This window comes from Delphinapterus leucas, chromosome 7 (genome assembly GCF_059928025.1).
Source record: "Delphinapterus leucas isolate spDelLeu-1000000601 "Yukka" chromosome 7, BTC_Dleu_Yukka2, whole genome shotgun sequence".
Classification (NCBI taxonomy): Eukaryota; Metazoa; Chordata; class Mammalia; order Artiodactyla; family Monodontidae; genus Delphinapterus; species Delphinapterus leucas.
In genome coordinates this window covers 49,436,488-49,458,974 of record NC_143135.1, presented here as the reverse complement: position 1 = coordinate 49,458,974, position 22,487 = coordinate 49,436,488, and the positions used below count along the sequence as shown (strand labels likewise).

Genomic DNA, 22,487 nt, shown 5'->3' with positions numbered 1-22,487 from the left:
GTCAGATTCTGGATAACTTTTAAAGGTAGAACAAAGATTTGCTGATGGCTTAGATATGGGATGTATGAAAAAAGTCAATGATGATTCCAAAATTTTTGGCCTGAGCAACTAGAGTGATAGAAATGCAATTATCTGCAACAGGAAAGGCTTTGGGTGGAACAGCTTTAAGGTGGAAGATCACTTCAGTTCTGGACATGTTAATTTTGAAAATGTCTATTAGACATGCAAGTGGAGATGTTGAGTAGGGCTGGATATTGGATATGAGTCTGGAGTTTGCGAGAGAGGTCCAGGCTGGAGATAAAAGTTTGAGAATTAGACTACAGATGATCAAAAAGTCTTGAATTAAATTAAATCACTTTGGGAGTAAGTAAAGATAATGTGATCAAGAACTGAGCCTAGGGGCACTCCAATTTTAAGAGGCCAGGAAGAAGAGTAACCAGCAAGGGAGACAGAAGGAGCAACCAGTAAGGCAGGAACAAAACTAGAAAAGTGGGGGGTTCCTGGAAGCCACATTTCCAGGAAAGTAAATCAAGGAAAAGTGACAGGTAAACCGTGTACTTCCAATACATCAAGTAAAGACTGTTGAGAGCAACACCACAGAAGTAGAAGCCAGGAAGGGGATACCATATTAACAGCAAAACGTGTGCTTTCCCACTCCAATCCTCTCTATTTGTGTATCATATTTGTAGATACTAAGACCTGGTGAAATTGCCCTGAAAGTTGTTGATCTAATGACTGGACTAAAAAGGGTGACTCTAAGCCCTTTTTATTTACTCTGTGCCGAACAATTTGCTAAATGCTGGGGACATAAACGTGAATAATACACAGTCCCTGCCTTCAAAATAATCCAGTGATGTTCTAAAGAAATGCATAAAATCGGACTTTCCATCTTTTCTGAAGCAGCTGTCCAACATACTTTTAAGAGAAAAAAGGAGTGATTATTTTTTACACTTTATAACATTCACAGACTAAGAACTATAAGAGATGAATTTCTACTTTTCCCCCCAAAGCTTTAAAAAAAAAAAAAAAAAGCTTTCCTTTCTGATTAGAAAAGTATTCGGTATTTAAAAAAAGCCTCTGTGTGTGTTTAGCAATGCATCTAGAAAAATAAACAACTTAGAAATGAAATGCCCTGAAATTACATCTCCAGAAGTTAACTACTGTTGACACTTTGGTATGTATTTTTCTTGTTTTTTTCCCCCATGTGTATATATTAACACTCTAATAAGACATGTTTGCATACTTTAAGTATAATTTTCAATGTTTACCAACAACTCTTCTACATACTTTCCTGAATTTATTTTCAATGTAATTAGTTATTATTATTTAATATCTATATGTGTAGGAATGAAAACAAATGTGTGTATACGTATATATATTTTTTCTTAACTAGTTTGGCCAATTTGAGTTGTAAGAAAACAGTGTCTTCTGCTTAAAACAATGTAAGCACTAGCACTAGCTTATCAAAAACAAAACCAAATAACATGATATAGGCAAAACTTGAAGGATGTTAACCAAAACATGTTAACTATGATTATCTCTGGGAGTGACTGAGTTATTTTTATTCTTCTTCATGATATTCTGTATTTATCACATTAAGAAAAAAATGTATATATAACATTTGTAGCACATTTAAGTAAACAGTTTTATACTTAGTTTATATTAATATTTTACATCTAATTTAACAGAAACTCACTTGGGCATGAATGCTCCATTGGCTAAGGATGGTTCATCGTCATCTAGCCCATCGAAGAGGTGTGACTTGGCTGTGCCTGTTGTTTGTAAAGCCTTTGGTCGGACTCTGGTGGCAGGGCGGGGTGTCAGTTTATAATGCGTAGGTGTTGTGAGAGCCTTCTGGGCTGCTGGATTTGTCGGTTTCAATCTCTGAAAAACAAAAAAATCAAGGACAGTTCTAGTTTAACTCAAATATGATACTGGCCTTAAAAATCAGAAGACCAGAGTTCACACCTCATCTCTGCCATCACCTGCTAGATCCCTCTTGGAGTCTTGGCTCTCAGAACACAAGGATTTCCCACCCAACTTTGTATATAAGAATGCTAATGCTAATTAGCATTCTTACATACAAAGTAATGCTTTGTAACTGAATGCTAATGTACAAAGTAATGCTTTGTAACTGAATGCTAATGTAACTGTCTTTATTTCTCTATAATTGATTTTCATTCATCTCCCCAGCCCCCATTTCAATGGGTTTGTCTGACTTGTTTCAAAATGTAATTGAGATACTGCATCTGAAGTGCTTTGTAAATCGAAATGTACTAACATTTTAATATACCTTGTGCATTTCTCTTCATCTTACAAAAGAGAATAGCCTGCAGTTGTTTTGCTTTCTAAAACAAAGATGACAATATTTACATTCAATTTTAAGAAAATACCAAAATAATTCTAAGCCTAATTATTTTTCAATTAAACCAAAAATCTTATCCTTCAAGAAAAACTGAGACACAGCCATAAATATTCAACTTTTATGCAATCTACATCACTCTGAAAAAATGGATAGATATTAGCCTTTATTTATCCACCATTTAATAAACACTGATAATTACCATGAGTCAAACACTAAGAATAAAAATAATACAATTGGGACTTCCCTGGTGGTGTAATGGTTAAGAATCCATCTGCCAATGCAGGGGACACGGGTTCGAGCCCTGGCCCAGGAAGATCCCACATGCCGCGGAGCAACTAAGCCCATGTGCCACAACTACTGAGCCTATGCTCTAGAGCCTGCGAACCACAACGACTGAGCCCAAATGCCACAACTACTGAAGCCCATGTGCCTAGAGACCATGCTCCGCAACAAGAGAAGCCACTGCAATGAGAAGACTGCGCACCACAACGAAGAGTAGCCCCCACTCACTGCAACTAGAGAAAGCCAGTGTGCAGCAACGAAGAAAGAGAGGAAAGAGAGGAGAGGAAAGAGAGGAAAGAGAGGAAAGAGAGGAAAGAGAGGAAAGAGAGGAAAGAGAGGGAAGAGAGGAAAGAAAGGAAAGAAAGAAAGGAAGGAAGAAAAAGAAAGGAAGGAAAGAAAAGAAAGAAAGAAAAGAAAAAGAAAGAAAGAAATTTAAAATAATAATACAAATACTCTCCCTGATTTTTGAGGGTATTAAAAGTTAGTGGAGGAGACATACAACTAAATTAATTAGTCTTCAGGTTAGTTTTTTTTTTTTTTTTTTTTTTTTTTGCAGTACGCAGGCCTCTCTCACTGTTGTGGCCTCTCCTGTTGCGGAGCAACAGGCTCCGGACGTGCAGGCCCAGCAGCCATGGCTCACGGACCCAGCTGCTCCACGGCATGTGGGATCTTCCCGGACCGGGGCACGAACCCGTGTCCCCTGCATCGGCAGGCGGACTCTCAACCACTGCGCCACCAGGGAAGCCCTTCAGGTTGGTTTTGATGGCACCTTTACTATGTCTCCATAGTATCTTTAGGATGTTATACATCTGTTTTTCTAAACAGTATACATGGGATTATATAACCACTTGAAACAACAATATCTAAAATATAAAACCTGTCAGTTTATTCTCTTCACAATGCAGACTGTTTACACACTTCAGTAACAACAAACCTTCCCAAATCTCTTTTGTGATCTTTCACAATTCTGTGCCTTTGCTTGGAATGTCTTAACCTAGATCTACCAACTTCTACATATGTTCTCAAAAACAGTTAAACCTTATCTCTTCTGAAAACCTTTATCAAACTCACCCAAGAATCTATGCTCTTCCCTCTGTGATATTTTTAAATATTTATTAACATGAAATTCACTAACATAAAATTCACCATTTTAATGCATTTAATTCAGTTGAGTTTTAGTATATTTACAAGGCTGTACAACCACCAACCACTAAATTCCAGAACATTTCCCTCATTCCAAAAAGAAATCCTGTGCCTCCCAATTCCTCTATCTCTCTTTTTTTTAACATTCATTTATTTTATTATTTATTTATTTGGCTGTGTCAGATCCTAGTTGTGGCATGTGGGACCTTTTTAGTTGCAGCATGTGGAATCTTTAGTTGCAGCATGTGGGATCTAGTTCCCTGACTAGGGATCAAACCCGGGCCCCCAGCACTGGGAGTGTGGAGTCTTAGCCACTGGACCACCAGGGAAGTCCCCTCTATCTCTTGGCAAGCATGTACTTTCTGTCTCTATGGATTTGCCTATTCTACACATTTTATATAAATAGAATCATGTGGCCTTTGCGTTTGGCTTCTTTGACTTAGCATGTTTTCAAGATTCATCCATGTTGTAGCATGGATCATCACTTCATTCCTTTTTATGGCTGAATGATATTCCATTATATAGACATACAACATTGTGTTTATCCATTCATCAGTTGATGGGCTCATCTATTACTGCATATACTATACTAAAGCTGAGTAAATTTAGGCATGTACAAGTCTGATTTTCCTCACTAGATAGCAAGCTCTTAGAGAATAAATTTTTGTTTACTTTTATTAGGTATCCTCAGTGCTGAACACAGTAACTAGTGAGACATAAATGGCTAAATAATAATTTCTGTATACTGAGCAACTTACTCTAATTCTCAACACTGAACAGAACTGCTATTCCCATTCTAAAGATGAAACATTTCAGAGAGGCAAAAAGAGATGCCCAATATCTCACAGACTGTAAGTGGTAAAAAAGGATTAAACCGACCAAAGACTACTTTTAATGCCACAACACAGTGAGCACAAGATCATTTCTAGAGCCTAAGAGATTAAGACAAAGCTATGTAGAAATCAGGAGAAAAGAATTTTGATTTGCCGCTTAAGACATTATGATGTTAGAGAAATCAGCCTCTGTGAGCCTTAGTTTGCTCAACTATAAAATGAGTATAATATCTGCCTCATATCAGGGCTGTTGAAAAGTCTCAGCCTTCACTTCCAGTTCAACACTTATTTCACTGTCATGCTGCCTTCCAGATACAAAAATAATTTACCCCCTGACCTAGTGAAAAGCGTAAATAATGCGTCTTAAAAGCTTAATTACACCTAAGTTTCTCCTACTCTGAGAACAGATTTTATAGAAACATCCTAAACTTACCTCTTCTTTCTTCTTAGGGTCTGACATGGGATTCCGGAAGAGAGGAGAGTCTCCAAAAGGTGAGTATGTCAGACTATTGATGTGCTGTTGTAGAACAGCCTGCTGGGCAGCAGAAGCATTTGGATCTGTCAAAGCTTTTTAAAAAAAAGAAAAGAAAAAGCAAGATGTCAGTCCAAGGATCCAGTGCCTTAAATCAAGAGAACTTGAGATTCTCTTCAAAATGTTCAGACTCACTCAGTGGCATTACTGGTTGAGAGCAAAGGAGCAAACTGTGAAGAAAATCAACAATCAAATAATCTAAAAGGTCAAAGATATGTGGAGCACTTCATAAGAGACAACACACATAAAATTTTACTTAGGTGTTCATTATTGCCAACAATCAAAGAAATGTAAACCTAAACAACCGTGAAGAAATTTTATATCTACCTCATTATCTGCCATTATCAATGGCATAGCTATATAAAAAGGGATCAGTCTGACTTCTAGAAACACTGCAAATTGGTTTAATGTCTAAAAGAAACAATATGACAGTACACAGAGCAAGTAATGTTTTTATATTTTTTAACCTAATAATTTTAATCATAAAAATCTAACCCAAGGACTTAATCAAACTAGAAGGAAAATAGAGACATATTTGTAAGTGTTCACTGAACATTATCTGTAATGGTCAAGACTTGGAAACAACCTACGTCCAACATTAACAGTTGTAAAAATCATGATTCATCAACATGGTGGATTAAGTAGTTGTTAAAAATGACAATGTGGAAATAAAGTATCTTTGATTTAATTTAATAAGTAAAAAATTCCAGAATAAAAAATATTAAGTATACTGAGAATATAGAGGAAGAGGGTAGCAAATGAAAATGGCTGTTAAGGCATCCTTATATCTACAATTTGCATTTGATATTCATATTACATTTAAGTAAAAATTGAAAGGAAGAAAAGATCACCCCATTTTCTTTCAAAGTGTAAGAACAGGACTTCCCTGGTGGCGTAGTGGTTAAGAATCCACCTGCCAATGCAAGGGACATGGGTTTGAGCCCTGGTCCAGGAAGATCCCACATGCCACGGAGCAACTAAGCCCATGAGCCACAACTACTGAGCCTGTGCTCTAGAGCCCGCAAGCCACAACTACTGAGTCTGTGTGCTGTGACTACTGAAGCCTGCGCGCCTAGAGCCCATGCTCTGCAACAAGAGAAGCCACCACAATGAGAACCCGTGCACAGCAAAGAAGAGTAGCCCCCACTCGCTGCAACCAGAGAAAGACTGTGCACAGCAACGAAGACCCAACACAGCCAAAAAAATAAAGAAAGAAATAAAATAAAGAAATAGAGAAAAAAAAAGTGTAAGAACAAACGTCATCAGACAGGAACAATGATCTACAATTGTACACGGTAAAAAGAAAACAGCAACAAAAAAATGTGCACTGTACCCTGACTGATGAAGAGACCTCTTCACAAGATAAATATTTCAAAAAAAAATACTGGTAAAAAAATCAAATCAGGGCTTCCCTGGTGGCACAGTGGTTGAGAGTTCGCCTGCCGATGCAGGGACATGGGTTCATGCCCCGGTCCGGGAAGATCCCGCATGCTGCAGAGCGGCTGGGATAATCCACAGAAAAGAAGTGCCACAAACAAAAAATTTTGAAAAATTTAATACAATGGAGCAGAGTGGGGGGTGGGGGAGTGGAGAGACAATAGCAGCATCAACAACAAGCTCAAAACAGTTAAAATAAAATTAATGAAAAGGGGTAGATCCACTGTAGTCAAATTAAGCATTCTTAAAACTGGATGTATTCACTAAATACTAAAACACTGTATGTTGATATTTTAGGAGAGGGTACAAATTTGCTCAGGATTGTGAAACCCAGAGGAGATGTCAATTTAATGATCATATAGTAAAGCATCTGTATTCAGAAAGTTCCTAAATCCAATTTAAGACTACTGGTGAGAAAAAAATACAGAAAAGTAGCCACCCAATAACATAATGTTGTTCTGTGGACTATTCAATAAGACTAAAAAAACCCTGGATATTTTTAATGAACTCTGATATTCACTAGTCAGTTTGTTACCTGACAGCCAATTATACATTAAAAAAACACTGATCAGGGATTTCCCTGGTGGTCCAGTGGTAAAGAATCTGCCTTCTAATGCAGGGGATGCAGGTTCGCTCCCTGGGCGGGGAACCAAGATCCCACATGCCGCAGGGCAACTAAGCCTGCGCGCCACAACTACTGAGCTCGCGTGCCTCAACCAGAGAGCCTGCGTGCCGCAAACCACTGAGCCCACACGCCCTGGAGCCCACACACCACAACTAGAGAGGGAAAAACCCGCACGCCACAACTAGAGAGAAGCCCCCGCGCAGCAATGAAAGATCCCGTGAGCCGCAACTAAGACCCAACACAGCCAAATAAATAAATAAATTAAAAGAAAAACACTGACCAGCACTAGCTGATCCCACCATATAACAAGTATAGGTCACCCCTCCTGGGTATGCTCAAATAAAAACTTCCTCAACAAATTCAAACATACGTAATTAGGAAAGTGTGTGAGGATGTCTTTATTTCTGTATGTTTAAATATGAAATTTTCTCTGTTAACTGAATTATTTCAAATAAAATACAGAAAAGAGAGCTGATAAGTTAGCAAAAATAAGAGAATAAGCAAGCATAAGCGCTAGTTAAGCTATCATTTACTGGTGTTATATTCAGTTCTGGTCATAATAATTTGAAAACATACTGAAAAACCATATCATAACCAAATGATTAAAGAGATAGAAAAAAGGTATAAAAATCAAGTCTTCTGAGACCAGAAGAAACTGATACTTTATCTGAAAGAAAGGCAATAGGTTACCACAAAGAAATTGTAGGAGACTGATTTTGCTTGGCTTTAGGAGATAGAAGTAGAACCACCGGGTGGAAATTCTATAAAGGCAGGTTTTGGTTTCTAATCAACCTGAACAAAACAATGGACTGGACTAACCTGTAAGAAAGCCACCATAGCCAAGGCTTTTAAGTAACGGACTCCCACAAGCTCTAAAGCACCTTATAACTAAGACCCTGTGATGCAAAGATGTACATTCTAAATCAATACAACTACATTTAAATGAGCAGAAACACTACTGTATATAACTGTAATATCAAATTCATGTCAGGAACTTTTTATTGGCTTTGGGAAAAGATGGATTATTAAAAACCATTCAAAAGCTATCTATGTAAATAGCAGGTTATGGTATTTATGCTACCTCCTACTAAAATCAAAACTAAGGAAAACAAATAAAATTTGAATATAATTTTATGATAAAACTGATTCTAATTTTCACAGAGAAATTAGAGTTCTAATTCACCTCTGCTAGCTCCAAAGACCTAATTTAAAGCTATGGATAAAACAAATTAAAATATCTACACAGCCCACAATGACAAAGAATAGGAAGGTAGTAAATGAACAGATGAGAAAATATAACAAATGCCTACAAGAAAGAAGTGGACAAGCAGGAGAGAGTAAACCATACCTTGGAGTACACTCAAAGGGGATTACAGCCAAAAGGAGGGACTATCTGCCTGAAGCACAGAAAGCTGAGAGATTCAAGAAGACTAAATTTGATGAACTGAGACTGTGGAAGGAGAGAAGAACCAATGCAAAGCATATATACACAACAACTACTATACCCTGTCATCCTCCTAATCCCTGATGCTCAACAGATAAGTCAAAATATCAGAGAGAGTTCCTCTGATGAAATCAAGTTAACAAGGGCAACAAGGGGACCTGTATCATCCCAGAGCTAAGAATGTGATATTCTAACATTTAGAGGACCCTTGGCTAATAGCTGGTCCCTGGGCTACTTATCAAATGAAATCTACTGATGAAAATGCTCTACCCAGATACACAAGTTGCCAGTGAGATTTTTATTATTTTATTCTTAAATATGACTGGAAAGCATCACTGAGTATTAAAGAGTAGGCTCAAAACAAAAATAAAACAAAAAAACACAAAAATAATCCTGAAGATTTAAGGAACAGAAGAATTCTAAAAAAATTTTAATGCCAATTAAATTCAGAGTTTCAAGAAAAAAACTGCATCTAAGAACTGGATGCTTAAAAAAAGGAACTTCCAGAGAATGAGAAAGACAATAAAAAAAAAATCCAAAAGGATGATTCAGAAGACAATTAAAAAAAAAACTTCTAGAAAGTAGAAACATGGGTGAAAAAAATCAAATGTTAAGACAGAAAAGGTCTAGGAATTCCCTGGTGGTCCAGTGGTTAGGACTCGGCGCTCTCACTGCTGGGGCCCAGGTTCAATCCCTGGTCAGGGAACTAAGATGCTGCATGCCTCATGGCGTGGCCGAAAAAGAAAAAAGACAGAAAAGGTCTAAGCAAATCACTGAAATTTCAGAACAAAGGGACAATCCTAAATGGTTGTGAGCCTGGGGGGAACAAGCCTCAAGAATCAGAAAGGCATTAGACTTCTTATCAGAGATGGTTAATCCAAGAAGTATCGTCAAAGTTCTGAGGGTGAATTATTTTTACACCAGAATTCCATAACATTAAAGTGTGTGGAACAAATGAAGATGTTTTCAGAACTGTAAGTAGTCAAAGTTTACCTTTCATATCCATGTTACTTGAAGACACATTCCAGAAAATTTAGGAAATAGAGGAAAACCCTATATCCAGGACATAGCAGTCCCCACTGAGTAGACTTGAAGGGAATATACTAGAGCAATGCTGAAGGCCTAGGGAGTAATCAGAGTTCATACTGCTACAGGAGGACAGAGAGATCAAAGAATGAGGTATCCAGGGTAAAAGAATTCTAATACTACCCTTAAGAATTTGGACTAATGTTAAGAAGGTGATAAGGGCAGGTAAGTAATGCAAGGGAAAAAAATTAGAAGTTCCAGGACAAAGAAAAAGCTGTATGAGAAAAGATTACTTGGTTAAGTAGCAATATTTTCACAGTTATAATAAAATGCTATGCTCATTTGAAACTTTTATTCTTTCCCCAAAGAAAAAAAGACAATAATTATTAGGAGAGAGTACTTTATCAACTTTATCAATACAAAAATATAAAAAGGGCAAAGAAATGACAGAAAAAGAAGGGTAAGGAAGAGCACTATTAGCCTTACTTGACCAAGGGGACTCAAGAAATACTATCTCCTAGTTGACAGAATAAGAAAAAGTATGTAAGGACATGGCTTAAATTTGCAAAGTATGTAAGGACATGGAAATTTGCATGGCTTCTCAAAATGTGAAACATGGATCATGATAGTACAGGAGATGAATTTAATGGTACAGAGACTCACTCCTTCCTTCTCTCCTTCCTTCCTTCCATCCATCCATCCATCCATCCATCCATCCATCCATCCATCCATCTCAGTTACTCTATATCTGCCAGGTGACATCAGTTTTTTATTTTTGGTAAAACATAATTTTCTTTAAAAAAAAGATATTTAAGTTACAAAGTAAGTTAATTTTAAATAAGAAATAATAACAAAGGTGGCAGGCAGATATAACAAAAACTAGGAAGGGGTATTCAAACAAATGAAGTATGAAAAACACTTTAATAGATAGAACTAAACTTGTGGGGGACTTCCCTGGTGGCACAGTCGATAAGACTCTGCGCTCCCAATGCAGGGGGCCTGGGTTCGATCCCTGGTCAGGGAACTAGAGCTCACATGCATGCTGCAACTAAGAGTTTGCATGCCACAACTAAGGAGCCAGCAAGCCGCAATTAAGGAGCCCATGAGCCGCAACTAAGACCTGGCACAACCAAATAAGTAATTAATTTTTTAAAAATGCCTCAAATCCAGCTACAACAACAACAAAAAAACCCCTAACCTTAGGGAATTTAGTAAACAGATATATTGGGAGAAGTGAATAAAAAACAGAGCTGATAACTGAGCTAAATTCTCATCTACCATTAACAAGTTAAATACTGATATATGTAGACTTAAGCAAAACACAGCAATATAAGCACATCATTTAGAGATATAAACTTACTTACATGCCAGATGAATTAAAAGCTGTAACAAAAGTGGTTTCTTTGGGGGAGTAAACCTAGGAGTGGGGAAGCGGGGAAGGCCAGGACCTATTATAAGTGCTTCTGCACTACATGATTGTTTAATGACCTATGTGTATATACCGCTTTGGTAGGGACGGGATAGGGTGGGGTGGAAAATCAAGTCAGCAAGTTAAGTATTAGCAAGAAATAAAATGAGTAAAGGCTTCTAAAGTGACTGACACTTACCTACTGGGGCCTGGGGGGCTCCAAAGCCCAAAGTGGCTGTCGTAGTATTAAATCCAGGGGCCCCAAAGGCTCCTGTACCAAGAGGCCCTCCGATCTTAGGTTGGTTGTTCCCAAATAAAGATGCTTGTCCAGCACCAAGAGCTATGGAGACAAGAGGAAAGAAAAAGCGCCACAGAAGATCCTTTGAATGTTACGCCAGAAGTCAGTTACTTAAAAACGTAATACATTTGGAAACTTCATAATAACCACTCATTTCAACAAAAAATCTAATACAGTAAATGCTAACTATATGCCAAGAACTGTTGAGTACATCGTATATATCATAGGCAAAATACTTAACCTCTCTGTGCTTCAGTTTCCTCAACTATAACATGAGATAATAATACATAGCTTAGATATTTATCCTACGATTAAAATAAACACATATTAAGCATTGAAGAGGTCTGGTAGATACTAACATTCATTAAATATTAACTACTATCATCTCATTTAACCTTCACAAGCCTGAAGCAGGAACTATCGTCCCTATTTTACAGAAGAGAAAATGGAGGCTTTAATAATTAGCTCAATGTCACAAATGTAGTAAGTGGTGAAACCAGAGTTCACACCTCGATGCATCTGACAATACAACCAGGGCTCTTAATTGCTACTCTATAGTAAAACAGATTTCTAAAGAATTTCAAAATTGTCAATTTTCCTTAAATTTCAATATCTGCAAATCAAATACTCAATTGAACCAATTAAAACGTCACCTTTTTGACTAACATGCAGGTTATAGAAAACCAAATCCAATATATCTTCTTTGAAGAGCAAAAAGTAACACTTTCAAGTATACCGTCTCATGAAAACTATTTCCGACAATTTTTTTTTTGTTTTATAAAAAGCTGAATGCCTTGTGATGAGGTTACTAAACAGATTCAAGTTTCAGCCTAAATCTGTGGATGGAATAAGAACTTATCTTCACCAGGGAGAAGGCCGCTGAAGAAACCTGTAATGTTTTAAAGCTTAATGAATCTTGCTTATGGACCGTGCTGTTGGCAATGATTTTTAAAGTGTAAAGTGGGAAGAATTTAGTTTTTTTAGGATAAGTTATTGGCATAAATTAAAAACATTTTTCCATCCCTCCCCCACCCCAAAGAAAAAGTTAATGGCAATTTGGAAGATCTGAAGTTTTTTTTTTTTTTGTGGTATGCGGGCCTCTCACTGCTGTGGCCTCTCCCGTTGCGGAGCACAGGCTCCGGATGTGTAGGCTCAGCGGCCATGGCTCACGGATCCAGCCGTTCCGCGGCATGTGGGATCTTCCTGGACCGGGGCACGAACCCGTGTGTCCCTTGCATCGGCAGGCAGACTCTCAACCACTGCACCACCAGGGAAGCCCTGAAGTTCTTTTTAACATACAAATGTTTCTTGACAGAGATATGGTTTACCAGGAAAATCACTTCAAACATATAATACTTGGAGGTCAAAAATATCGAATGGAAACTGTCTTGAGATTGCAACCCCAAAAAAAGGATAGGAAGTTTACACTCAGAGAATGCATACAATATAAATTAATGAGGATGACTCCTAAATGAACAAAGCATTCCTTAACTGTCCAACTCTCACTAATAATAATAAGATAACAATATAGCAATGGGATTATTTCACCTTAAAAAACCCAGCTTTGAAACAGGGAATAAGACTTCTTTTAAAGTTCCAACCCATTAGAAACTGGTGAAAATTCCAAGAAAAACTAAAATTATATTACTCCCTTTTTTTTTTTTGTGGTACGTGGGCCTCTCACTGTTGTGGCCTCTCCCGTTGTGGAGCACAGGCTCCGGACGCACAGGCTCAGTGGCCATAGCTCAAGGGCCCAGCCGCTCCGCGGCATGCGGGATCCTCCCGGACCGGGGCACGAACCCGCGTCCCCTGCATCGGCAGGCGGACTCTCAACCACTGCGCCACCAGGGAAGCCCATATTACTCCTTTTTGAAAAAATTTGTTTATTTATTTTTGGCTACATGGGTCTTCATTGCTGCGCATGGACTTTCTCTAGTTGTGGCAAGTGGGGGCTACTCTTCGTTGCGGTGCGCGGGCTTCTCATTACAGTGGCTCCTCTTGTCGTGGAGCACAGGCTCTAGGCACGCGGGCTTCAGTAGTTGTGGCACGTGGGCTCTAGAGCACAGGCTCCATAGTTGTGGCGCACGGGCTTAGCTGCTCCGCGGCATGTGGGATCTTCCCAGACCAGGGCTCGAACCCATGTCCCCTGCGTTGGCAGGCGGATTCTTAACCACTGCACCCCCAGGGAAGTCCCTATATTACTCCCTTAAAGAACATGGTTTACAGTAAAAATTTCAGGATTCTTCTTTTTTCTCCCAGAGAACAAAACCTCCTTACCACCCCTAAACAAAAGGCTTAGATGAAACCTGAATATATAAAATGGATAAAAATTTCTGTTCTGGATGGGTGTGTATTTGCATTAGCCCTGAAGGAAGAATCATGAAACAGTCTAAAAATCACTATATTTCAATAACCTACAAAATAATAAAAACATGTATTTTATCCAGATCAGTCTTATATTATGTACAAATGGCTTTTTATACTTAGTGAAAGGACTTACACAAGTTGAGGGACATTCTGATGTATAATAATGTCAATTTATGAATTGTGTTATATTTACAGGTAGTTGTAGGAGTCATAAGGAAGATATACTAGTGGCACCGTGGTAACAGTGGTCCTAAAAACTCTAAGGATGCTCAAAGAATAAATAAAAATGGTTATACTTTATTGAGATTTTCTAATAAATGTTAGAATTTAATTTTATCTATGGTACCTATTAGCTTTGGGTAGGTTTTTCTGTGTATATCTTAGTGTAACAAACTTTACTAGATGTACCCTTAAACTTATGGCTTCATGGAAAATTTTAAGAACTAAAACTTCTTAGTATTGTTACTAAGTAACTACCAAGAAAATGGCATACTATTGATAGTGCTAATGACAGTTAATACCTGTGTGAAACAAGAAACTGATGCACCCATGATTTAATCATACACCAAAAGATAATATAAAACATTTTACACTAAGATTGGTCACTTAAATCTAGGTGTACAAAAAATTTATGTATTTGTACACTTAAGGTTTCTACAGTCGGCTACTCATGAAGTACCCAAAGGCCTATGTTACATGAAAATGTACTTCTGTTGAGGTATAAGTTTGAATCTCTATCATTCAAAACAAGAAGCTATCTACATAGGAATACCCACTTAGCTAATGACCCCCTAAAACACAGTCCAAAGCTACAATGTTATCCTAATTGTGATACCATGAAATGCAGAATTCATTAATGTGGGTATTTATATCTGATAGTCTCCAGACACATTCCTCTCAGAGCCAAAAGTCTGCTTTAGCAGACGTGACCACCAAAGAATTTCAATAGTGTGTACTCAGTGATTCACAATTCTCATTTCCCTACATGATCTATTGCTGCTAAGGTGGGGGTGTAAAATTCTTTATTAATTTTATTTGGCTTTTAGTTTATATGGGCAAAGCATGAATTAGGATTATATAACAGCAGTGAAAATGAGATTCATCGTCTGTGAGGTACAACTGTTCAAGGAAAACCGAATATATTCAAATAAATAAAGAGGTTGAGGTATTACATTATTGTAGAACAGAAGACAACAGCATCAGGAAAAAAGTTATAGATGACTTTATAATCTTAGACTACAGAAATAAAGCGTTGCTAATCATAATCTGCAAGACCCAGAAGCCAAAGAGGAGAGAATGACAACTTTGACCACATAAAAATAAAACTTGTACATTAAGATATCACAAACAAAATTAAATGATAAACAAAGACTGAGTGGAAATATCTGGTAACAGACATTAGAGCAGCATCTTATCCCAGCTTAGGTTTATGGTTCATAAGCTGTCTAGCATCAAACTACCTTGAAAAAGACCACACCAAAGTTAATTTTCCTTCTGGGATTAGAAGAGAACATGATGTCAGATGTTATATTCTGCTTAAGTTTAAGGATCACATTGTACAAAAAACTATAGCTTTTTAGTTTTTATTTCTTGCAAAATATATGTAGTAGAATTTGAGTAAGCTCAAAGGCTCAAGAAGTTTACCATACAACCCAAAAGAGTTAATATCCACAATATATAAAACGTTCTCAAAAATAAAGAAACAATGATCAACAATGATTATGAATAGAGAACTGAAAGATTCAAACGTCCAGTAAACATACACAAGGGTATCCTTCACCGGTAATCAGTGAAGTGTAAATCAGAACATACCAACTTCCACTATCAGACACACAAAGATGAAGAAGCCCAACAATATGGAAAGGGTATGAAAAAATGGGCACTTTTATAAAATATGAGCAAAAATGCAAACTGGCATTCTTTTTGGAAGGCAAATTAAAAATTGGCAAGACTGACCAAAATTCAAAATATGTGTATCTTCTGACATAACACATTAAGTACTGAAAATCCCAGGCACACCAGGACTATCAGAGGACAAACATTTTGTACAAAAGGAACAGACAGCCTCTAAGATAAATGTGCCAGCATTTTAAAATCTGGTAAAGCATATGGGAATGTTTCTAAATCCATTTGTGAAAATGAAAATCTAGGCCTCTTATTTCCATGTATATGATCAAACAGAGGTCTTAAGTTGCAGCAATTAGATTTAGTTGTATCACTTCCTAAATCTTATGGTACAGTTCCTTACCTGTTCCAAATCCTGCACCAAGCCCGGCTCCCAGAGTTCCAGGTCCTGGTTTACTTCCAAAAATACTATTCCCACTGGTATTTGTGCCAAACCCTAGAAGGACAAAAGAATGAGTGGACTGTACATTAACACAACTCTCAATGTCCTGTACAAGGGAATTTCAAACAAAGCAGTCTGACCCTAAGTTTTGCATCCCTTCATTTTTTGGTATTTAGAAATCCTAAATGGTAGGCTAATTTAATTTTTAAGTTTAAGTAAGTATAAACAGATCCCACAGTCTTCCTATTTACTTAATTATATTTTAGACTTGAAATATCAATTCAATATAGGATAATACCCAATATTAAAGCAAAGTGATTGTGCTTGAGCTTGGGGAACATTCCCTTCGTAATACTCAAAGCCTCCATTCTATGTTTCATGTTTAATTAGTAGAAGAAAAATTAATCCCCCCAAACTTTCACTAAAAAATAAGACAGTCAACAAAGACACTTCACTGAACCTAAAGGTTCTTGCTAAGAGAAGATTACCTATAAAAATCTCTACAGCAGCTTTTGTTTTGAACAGATGGACCTTGTATGAATAGTAATGTGTGGCTGATCACACATGAGGAGCTTTAATGGAGTCAGACTCAATCAGCTCATAGAAGCATTCGAGGACTCAGCTAGCTGACGTTAAAAAGAGAAGATAATCTATGAATAACCTTTCTTGAATTGAATTGTTTCATTATCGGAGATGATAGAGAGTTGAACAAACCATCCTCTTTCACTATGACCCAACATTTAGAGAAAATCCTGTGATTCCCCTCTAAAATCCACAAGTCTCCCCACAAAGACACCTACACGTCACATTACTGCTATTATTTCTCTTTTGTTCAGATGTGTGCACAGTTTCTGTACTCCTTTTGGAGCTAAATATCAACAAATGATAATGAACATATCATTAATCTCTTTTGATAAGAGGAAAAAAACCCCAATCACTGGCCAGCAAATCCTATTTGTGGTACACCTGAAGTCTTTTAAAAAGGTATCATGGAGGTGAACAAGTTCAACATAACAGAATAAAGAAAGTGTCTTGGAATATATGTCAGTGTCACCAACTAAGATTATACTTTGTCATGCCAATATTTGAATTTATATCTGAATGAAAAATGTAAAGAACAAAAGTTAAAGAATTATACAGTTTGAAAACATATTTCTAATGTCATTTAAAAATCTAAGCAAGTAACCTGACTTACTTTCAATACATTTAATTCATGCATTAAGTCTTTTCTTCAATTTTTCTAACAGCTATGGCCACAAAAATGGAGTACTGCCCACTCAAGCACAATCAATTTTCTTTAAAGAAAAAAACCCAAAAACCCCAGAAAATGTACTTGGAGATGTTGTCTTTCTGAGTTAAAATTTAACCAAAAAGGATCTTCCAACCCCATAAACAGCAGAAAACAAGATACTGGTGAACTACCTCAAACCCACAGGAGGGAAGTAAGTCCCAACTTACACTGTTTATACCACACATTTCCACAGATTCTTACTGACAAAAAAGTTTATCAACTCTGTTAGTTCAAAACAACTTTAAAGTAAAATTAAGAACAATTAATTAATTAACAGTCAATAATTTATGACAAAGGAGCCAAGAATATACAATGGAGAATGGACAGTCTTCAATAAATGGTGCTAGGAAAACTGGACAACCACATGTAAAAGAATAAAACTGGACCATTATCTTACAACATAAACAAAATGGATTACAGACTTGAATATAAGATCTAAAATCATAAAACTCCTAGAAGGAAACATAGGGGTAAGCGAGAAAAAAAACTTTCTATCTATATATGATGACAGACGCTACTTAGACTTATTGTGGTAATCATCTCACAATATATACAAATATTGGACCATTACACTGTATTGGGTGGGCCAAAAAGTGCCTTCAGTTTTTAAAGTAAAAATAAAAGATACATTTTTCATTTTCACCAAGAACTTTACTGAACAACATATTCACCCTTTTGTTCCACTACCTTCTGACATTTTTCAGCCCACTTCATAATTCTATCTTCCCAAAACTTTTTATCTTTTTGAGCAAAGAACTGTTCCAGGTGCCTTTTACAGTCTTCCAGGGAATTGAAATTTTTTTCCATTAATAGAATTTTGTAAAGACCGAAATAAATGGAAATCTGAAGGTACAATGTCTGGTGAATATGGCGGATGAATCAGAACTTCCCAGCCAAGCTTTAACAGTTTTTGCTTGGTCATCAAAGAAACACGTGGTCTTGCGTTATCCTGATGGAAGATGATGCATTTTCTGTTGACTAATTCTGGACGCTTTTCATCAAGTGCCGCTTTCAGTTGGTCTAACTGGGAGCAGTGCTTATTGGAATTAATTGTTTGGTTTTCCGGAAGGAGCTCATAATAGAGGATTCTCTTCCAATCCCACCATATATACAACATCACCTTCTCTGGGTGAAGACCGGCCTTTGGTGTGGTTGGTGGTGGTTCATTTCGCTTGCCCCACGATCTCTTCCGTTCCACATTGTTGTACAGTATCCACTTTTCATCGCCCATCACAATTTGTTTTAAAAACACAATGTTTTCATTACGTTTCAGTAGAGAATCGCATGTGGAAATACGGTCAAGAAGGTTTCTTTCGTTTAACTTATGTGGAACTCAAACATCAAAGCAATGAACATAACCAAGCTGGTGCAAGTGATTTTCAAAGCTCGATTTTGGTATTTTGAGTATGTCGGCTGTCTCCCACGTGGTTTAACGTTTACTGTTCTCAATTATTGTTCCAATTTGATTGCTATCAACTTCAACTGGTCTGCCCAACCGTGGAGCACTGTCCAGTGAGAAATCTCCAGCATGAAACTTTGCGAACCACTTTTGACACATTTTTCAGTCACAGCACCTTCTCCATACGCTGCACAAATCTTTTTGTGCGTTTCAGTTGCGTTTTTACCTTTCTTGAAATAATAAAGCATAATATGCCGAAAATGTTGTTCTCTTCCATCTTCAATATTAAAATGGCTACACAAAAATTCACCAATTTTGATAAGTCTTTTTTCAAATGCATGCTGTCACATACAATCTAACAAAATTGTTTCAAATGAAGTTAGACAACTAAGTGCTATTAGAGCCATCTTACGAAAAACGAACTTTTTGGCCCACCCAATACATCTGAAATATAATGTTACATGTCAATTATATCTCAATTTTAAAAAAAACGCTTAAAATATCAGATGTCTATGTACACAAAGAGCTAAACTGTCCCCTTAACCATGTAGCATGAGGAACCAATAATTTATTACCAAGTACCATCTTATCAATACCCAAAAGATCTTCAACCTCTTTAAACTGTTGCTCACAAGTGCTGACATCCTGCTTGTAATTTCTCTCCTGAAACAATTCTATTCATTCACTTAACCTTAAACTAGTCCCTGTTAGGAATAATTACTAAGAAAATGAACTGATGACTCTAAAGAATGACTTAAGGATGCGGCAACATCAATTGTAGATGAACCTTTTCACTCTGTGGATTAATCACCATCATAATGAAACATAATCCCATACTGGGTAACATGCAACCAACAATGATATGATACTACAAATCTTTGTGTAACCTTATTCCATTTCCAGATTTGTTATATGACTTATTTCCAAATCAGAAGATCATCTCTGCCCACAACACCAAAGTTGATAGCTTCCCAAGACAACAGGAACATCAAAGAAAGTCTTAGATCTGGATCCCTCTGGGGTGGTAATGGAATGACAAGTTCACCCAAGAGTAAAACAAAACTTGCAACCCCTACTTGTATAGGGAATCTTTCCTCTCAGGGCCCCACTTATTCATTAATAAACTTTTAGTGAGCACCTAGTCTATGCCAGGTACTAGGTCAACATTAAGGATTTAAAAAAAAAAAAGGACAATTCAAATTCAGCACATAAGTAGTCAGGCATATCAAATAAAGATGAGAGTTTTCATTTTCAAATCAATAGCCTACATAAGCACCTTGTCAGATAGAAAATATATTTAATTCTGAACGTGAAGTATGCTATCAAAAAACATGCATTTTCTTTTTTCTCCTTTTTTTTTTTTTTTTTTGCGGTATGCGGGCCTCCCACTGTTGTGGCCCCTCCCATCGTGGAGCACAGGCTCTGGACGCACAGGCTCAGCGGCCATGGCTCACGGGCCCAGCCCCTCCGTGGCACGTGGGATCTTCCCGGACCGGGGCGCAAACCTGTGTCCCCCTGCATCGGCAGGCGGACTCTCAACCACTGCGCCACCAGGGAAGCCCAGAAGATAATTTTTAAGAGGAAAAAGGTCTACAAAGTCTCTCTGGGGAAGAGGGAGTGACAGTGATTTAAAAAAAAAAAAAAAAAAAAAAGGCTGAAAAACACTGATTTAACCCTTAAGTATCTTTCCCATCTTACTTCATAGATAAGAAACAAATACACAAAATTTGATATCCATGCTAACCAAGTCTACTGCCTCAAAACCATTCTTTCATCGAGCACAGCGAAAAAGAATTACAGGTAGAATGATAGAATGATAATCATTACTAGGAATGAATGAACCCAACAAAAGGGGTTATAAAACTCAAATCAAAACATTAATTTAGGAATTGGTACCTGACAAGGACCTATCTATCTCCTTCACATAGTTCGTATTTCCATGAACACATATAACTTTCCAATGGATGCTTAATGTAGCCTCTTTCTCCAGTACACGATCATTAAAAAACTCACTGAAGGGCTTCCCTGGTGGCACAGCAGTTAAGAATCCGCCTGCCAATGCAGGGGACACGGGTTCGAGCCCTGGTCCAGGAAGATCCCACATGCCACGGAGCAACTAAGCCCGTGCGCCACAACTACTGAGCCTGTGCTCTAGAGCCCGTGAGCCTCAACTACTGAAGCCCGCACGCCTAGAGACCATGCTCCACAACATGAGAAGCCACCACAACAAGAAGCCCACGCACCGCAAGGAAGAGTAGCCCCCGCTTGCCACAACTAGAGAAAGCCCGTGCGCAGCAACAAAGACCCAACTCAGCCAAAAATAAATTAAATAAATTTATTAAAAAAAAAAAAAACTCACTGAAAAACTGTAACTGCTGACTTATGGCAAATGGCCATATGTTTGTACTCATCTCCCACTAGATATCCAGAACCTAATGTTGCATCTGGCACATGAAATCCTTAAAACAAATATTTCAACCACTATTTCCCTTGGTAATGAAATGAACTTTTCATATATGATTTATCTCAAAATACGTTGAATCTGTTTGAAAACTTAATTAGGTAGTTATAAAAGACAGTTAAAATAATAGAAATAATGTTTCTATTAAACGAATTTAAAATTTTCCAGCATATCTCTGGAAAGTAGTATAAGGTTTGTTTTTCTGTTATTCAATCTTACATATATTTTCCAAATTTCTTCCAATGAACATGTATTCAAAAATACACACAGCTATAGGAAAACTAATGAACAGTCCCCCAAATCAGAGAGGCTTCAGCTTCCAATGAGAATCATTAAATATCAAAAAAACAACAAAACACAAAACAACAGAAAGTTAAAAAAAGAATCATCTAATCTCATCTGTTTACTACTTCCCTGCTTGAAACCTGGCCTAACAGAATGTGTTATCTCAAGCAAATGTGTTTCACTTATTGTTTCTCAATTATTGGTGAGGTAATCCAAAGAAAATGATTCCTTATTTTGAAAAAAATATACCTCCATTAGAGAACCAACATTCTGCAGAGTACTGCTACTGCATGTGCTGAATGCCCCATTTTATCCAAAGCAGGGAGTCAAGAGAATATAAATTAGTTAAGGCAATTTACATACATCTCTTCCAGGCACCTCAACCCAAGTCCTTGATTTCAAACCTTTCCCTCTGGAACCTCGTATCAAGCCACAGCTTACCTGAGAATTTTAAAATATTCCCAATAATATGAATCAGGAGAATGTGTGGTATAGTCAGTATAACTTTAAGAGAGTCAAACCTGCTTTTTATATGTACCAAAATTGGAAGTGTTTGTATTGGTTCCTAAAGTCAGGGTTGGTTTGTTACCAAAGAGCCCGCCACTGGTTGTACCAAACGAAGGAGCACTGGTTGTGCTGGTTCCAAATGTAGTAAGCTTGTTATTGCCAAACAGGGTCTAAAAAGAACACAACACAGGAAAATATTAAGTAGTATAAAGATACACTCCAAACAGGAAACAGAGGTTACCTTAGGTACACTGGATTGGGTGTGTGGTAAGGGAGAGAAGATATCATAATTTTTATAAAAAAGGTATAAAGAAGGATGAATAACTATCAGAAAAACATACTAATCTGAGCAAGATTAACAAGACAGAATGCTCCTGGCTTGAGAAGTTAATGGTAACACTTCATCAAACATAATATTTCAGTGAGACAAAGAAAACAACAACAAGTCAATCAAGTATTTTTTACCTGGTAACAGAAACGTTATCATGTATTTAACG

General features: G+C 37.2%; 1 protein-coding gene across 14 annotated transcripts in view; it reads right to left on the bottom strand.

Annotated features, from left to right (window-relative positions):
• Positions 1-22,487, bottom strand: part of NUP98 (nucleoporin 98 and 96 precursor) — a 99,394-nt gene that overhangs the window by 48,780 nt on the left and 28,127 nt on the right. For 7 of the 14 annotated variants that reach the window (XM_022565830.3, XM_022565832.3, XM_022565834.3 and 4 more), the window contains 5 exons: positions 22,022-22,160; positions 16,009-16,101; positions 11,295-11,435; positions 5,057-5,190; positions 1,697-1,884 (listed from right to left, as the gene is read on the bottom strand). In XM_022565830.3, coding sequence (XP_022421538.1) covers positions 1,697-1,884; positions 5,057-5,190; positions 11,295-11,435; positions 16,009-16,101; positions 22,022-22,160 — 695 coding nt within the window. The remainder of the gene's footprint in view (positions 1-1,696; positions 1,885-5,056; positions 5,191-11,294; positions 11,436-16,008; positions 16,102-22,021; positions 22,161-22,487) is intronic. The other 7 variants (XM_022565835.3, XM_022565828.3, XM_089915236.1 and 4 more) reach the window with 4 other exon arrangements.